The sequence below is a fragment of the Oxyura jamaicensis genome, chromosome 26 (assembly GCF_011077185.1).
Source record: "Oxyura jamaicensis isolate SHBP4307 breed ruddy duck chromosome 26, BPBGC_Ojam_1.0, whole genome shotgun sequence".
Taxonomy (NCBI): domain Eukaryota; kingdom Metazoa; phylum Chordata; class Aves; order Anseriformes; family Anatidae; genus Oxyura; species Oxyura jamaicensis.
In genome coordinates this window covers 3,175,130-3,178,803 of record NC_048918.1, presented here as the reverse complement: position 1 = coordinate 3,178,803, position 3,674 = coordinate 3,175,130, and the positions used below count along the sequence as shown (strand labels likewise).

At 59.9% G+C, this 3,674-nt stretch overlaps 1 protein-coding gene across 1 annotated transcript in view; it reads left to right on the top strand.

Annotated features, from left to right (window-relative positions):
- Positions 1–610, top strand: part of LOC118178661 (gastricsin-like) — a 3,109-nt gene extending 2,499 nt beyond the window's left edge. The window contains exons 5-6 of the mRNA XM_035347383.1: positions 33–155; positions 326–610. Of these exons, the coding sequence (XP_035203274.1) occupies positions 33–155; positions 326–478 (276 nt within the window). The 3' untranslated portion in view covers positions 479–610. The remainder of the gene's footprint in view (positions 1–32; positions 156–325) is intronic.
- Positions 611–3,674: the final 3,064 nt, after the last annotated feature.

Sequence of the window (3,674 nt, the reverse complement as noted above, 5' to 3'; positions counted from 1 at the left end):
CCCCGTCACCCTCAGCTCCCCGTCACCCTCAGCTCCCCGTCACCCTCTCTCCCCAGTATGCCGTTGACTGCAGCCAGATCCAGAACTTGCCCACCATCACCTTCGTCATCAACGGCACGCCGTTGCCGCTGCACCCCTCAGCCTACGTCCTCAAGGTACGTATCACCCAGCAGCCTCACCCTGCTGGGTCCCGAAGGGAAAGGACCTGGTGGGTTTTTTTTGGGGGGGACAGCGATGCTCTCCCTCCCTGTACGAGCAGATCCCACCCCGCTGCAGGGTGCTGGTGCTCTCCGAGGCCCTGACTCCCCGTTTTTCCCCCTTGCAGAGCAATGGTTACTGCACCCTTGGGATCGAGGCCACCTACCTGCTCTCCCAGAACGGGCAGCCGCTCTGGATTTTGGGTGACATCTTCCTCAAGGAGTATTACACCGTCTTCGACATGGCGAACAACCGCGTCGGCTTCGCCCCATCGGCATAGAGGAGGGGGGCAGCGAAATGCAGCGAGCCTTGCTGGAGCGCTGGGGGGTCCCTACGGGCCTTTTTGAGCCCTTTCGTGCCCTCCGTCTCTCCAAGGCTTCTGTGTGAGATTGTTCTCTGAGTCCCGTTGCCAATAAACCACAGCACCTGCAAGTGCCTCTGCGCTGCGTTTGCGGAGCGAGGGCTGGGCGCCAGCTGAGGGCTCGCGTGTCTCCGACAGCAAGCGAAGCGCCGGGACACGCTTCTGGGCAGCTTTCTGCCAAGTCAGCACGGGGGAAGCAGCAGGAGAGCTGTCCCTGTTCAAACCCAGTGCTTACAGCGCGCTGTCCGCCCCCAGCAGCTGGTGGGGCAGTCTCAGCCTTTATCCGTAGGGAATTACTGAGCCCGTGCTTGGAGGCAGTGCTGCTTGAGCTCCTGGGTGCAAAGGTGCCCAGCCCCTCCCTGGGGTTTTGCAGCTCAGCTGGGGGGGGTCTTAAGCACAGACGGTGGTGGTGTAAAACAGCAAACACGGCCCCAGGGAGAGGGTTCCCTGAGGAGTTCCCCAAAAGCCAGCTCTGCTTGGTACCGGTGCAGCTGTGCGTGCAGGTGAGCAGCTGGGGACCAAAGAGCCGAGCCCCAGCAGCGGGGCCGGGTGCTCCCCACCTCCCTCCCTCTTGCTCTGGGCATGAGGAAACCTCCCCAGGGACGTGTGTGGGCAGCAAGCAACCTCCAGTGCTTCTGGATACGGCTTAGAAAAGACCCGTGGTGAGGTCAGAGCGGGATACGAGCCCAGCTGAGGTTAGCCATGCTGTCCAACCGACCCTAAATCCCGTTCGATCAGGTAAGGCAATAGCCAGAGCACAGGGAGGCGCAGGCTGGGGCAGGGGGGAGCCGTTGCTGGCACCTGGGAGCGGGCAGCGTCTTCTGCAGCAAGCGGAGAGCAGCAGGAGGCTCGGGTAACACCGCTTTCCTGGGATCCTGACTTGTTTCTTAGAAGCTCTTTATCACCAGGGCTCGTTATCAGATATATTAATAGCTCTGTCATCTCAGCAGAGAAAGGACACAAACTCCTCCGTGCTTTGTGTCAAAATATTGACACAGGCTGAGCGCAGCGATATGGAGATTAGACGGGAGCAGATCGCAGGGAAGGGCATTTCTGCGCCGCGCAGCAAAGCGTGGAGGTCTCGGGGAGCCACAGCTGCTCCAGCAGCACAGCCCTGCCTGGCTCGTCCCTAAAAAAAAAAAGGGAAAAAATCTGCACCACTGCCCGTGCAGATGAGGCTGCCGGGCTGATGGGGACATGGGGACAGTCATCGTGGGGACCCGTGAGCATCCTTGGGGTAACAGCTAACGAGCTGCCGTGAATCCAAGTGCCTTTGGTCTTTTGGAGCTGGTTGAGTGGTTGGAGCTGGGTGGGTAAAATGCCTTCCAGGGCTGCTATATGGAGCGATTTCTAGCCCCCCTTTTGGTTTCCTTGGGGGACATTAGCAGGGCTATAAGGCACCGAGGGGCAGAAGGGGAAAGAAGGACAAATGCCAGGGAAGCGAGATGTTTTGGGGCCACGGGCTGCTGCCCAGGAGGCTCAGAATGGTGCTGGAAACCCACCCCTACTGCTTGGTGGGATGTAAAACGTGCCGTGGGCTTGCACAGAAGAAATCCTGCAGGCTGCGGCTCTACTTCACTAAATTTTGGCTGCGTGGAGAGGTTGAAGGAAGGTCACCAGTGTCGGGAATTTCCATGTGATAGGAAGGCACACGTTGCCTTTGTTTCCTGGAAAGACTGAGCTAGTGGAAAGAGAAAATACCTTAAACTCTGGAAAACAACAGAATCGTGCTTCTTATCAGATGTCCTGTATTTGATTTCGGTACCAAACTGGCCGGCCTGGTAGCACCCAGGCGCCCGAGTAAGGTGGTAAACCGTGGAGAGACGTGCGTGGGAAGCGCTGGCACCGGGTGGGCGCAGCGGGGACGTGGTGGAGCTGCCGTCACCGCAGCCATGGGGAGGCTGCTGCTGGCCCTGCTCTGCCTGCAGCCCATGGAGGAGAAGGTGAGGCGAGTCCCCGACGTCTTGCTGCCCCATGCCCTGCAGGGTCCCCCCAAGGAAGGGCGGATCCGTGCGGGAGGCGCTGGGAGCGAGCGGGGTGCCGGAGGGGGTCCCGGAGCACCTCCAAGCAGAGCGGGGCAGGAAATACCAGCTCAGCAGTGCCGTGGCTGACGAACTACCTGGATGTAAGTGTGAAAGCTTCCTTCCTTCCTTCCCCCAGCTCCGGCGTTTCGGGACTGCTGCCTGCTCCGTGCTCTGGCAGCCTGGCGGCTCTGCTCCCGTCCCCGCTGTGCGGGCTCGTTGCTGGGTGATGTTGGAAAACTGAGGGCAGGAAGCAAGCGTGTCCCTACCCTGCTCTGATTTCCCTTGGGCGAAGCTGAGTGTGATGGTTACAGGGCAGGTCCGAGTGCCGTGGACTCGGGGTATGGCTCCTGGCCTTTAAGAGCTGTCAGCAAGGCCTTGCTGTGCTGTAGCTGCCCCGGGTGCTGCGTGCAAGGGCTGGGGGGAGCTGCCTGCGTATGTTTGCCAAGAAATTAGGGATTAAAGAGTATCGCGGCAAGGTGCTGGGAACAAAGGAACGTGTCTGTTCTCCAGGCTGGTTTGGTTCTCCAGGTGTGAGCCTGAAGGATGGGCGCTGAGAGGCTGCGACGTGTCCCCACCACCCTTTGTGCCTCCAGGTCGCTGCTGATTATGTCTACAACAAGCTTTGGGTGCAGCGTAGGGAGCTGCAGGACCCTTGTGCAAGGAGCTGCAGGATTCAGGGCAAGGAGCTGCAAGGTTTTGGTGCAAGGAACTGCACAATCCAGTGCAAGGAACTGCATGACCATGGTGCAAGGAGCTGCAGGACCCTGGTGCAGGGAGTTGCATGACCCTGGTGCAAGAGCTGCACAGTCCTCGTGCAAGGAAACGCACAACTCTGGTGCAGGGAGCTGCATGGTCCTGGCACGAGGAGCTGCACGACCCTGGTGCAAGGAAATGCACAACCCTGGTGCGAGGAGCTGCATAATCCCTGCGCAAGGAGCTGCACGACCCTGGTGCAAAGGGCTGCAGGACCCCTGCGCAAGGGGCTACATGATTCAGTGCAAGGAGTTGCACGACCCTTGTGTAGGGACCTGCACAACCCTGGTGCAAGGAGCTGCACGAGCCCTGTACAAGGAGCTGCACGACCCTGGTGC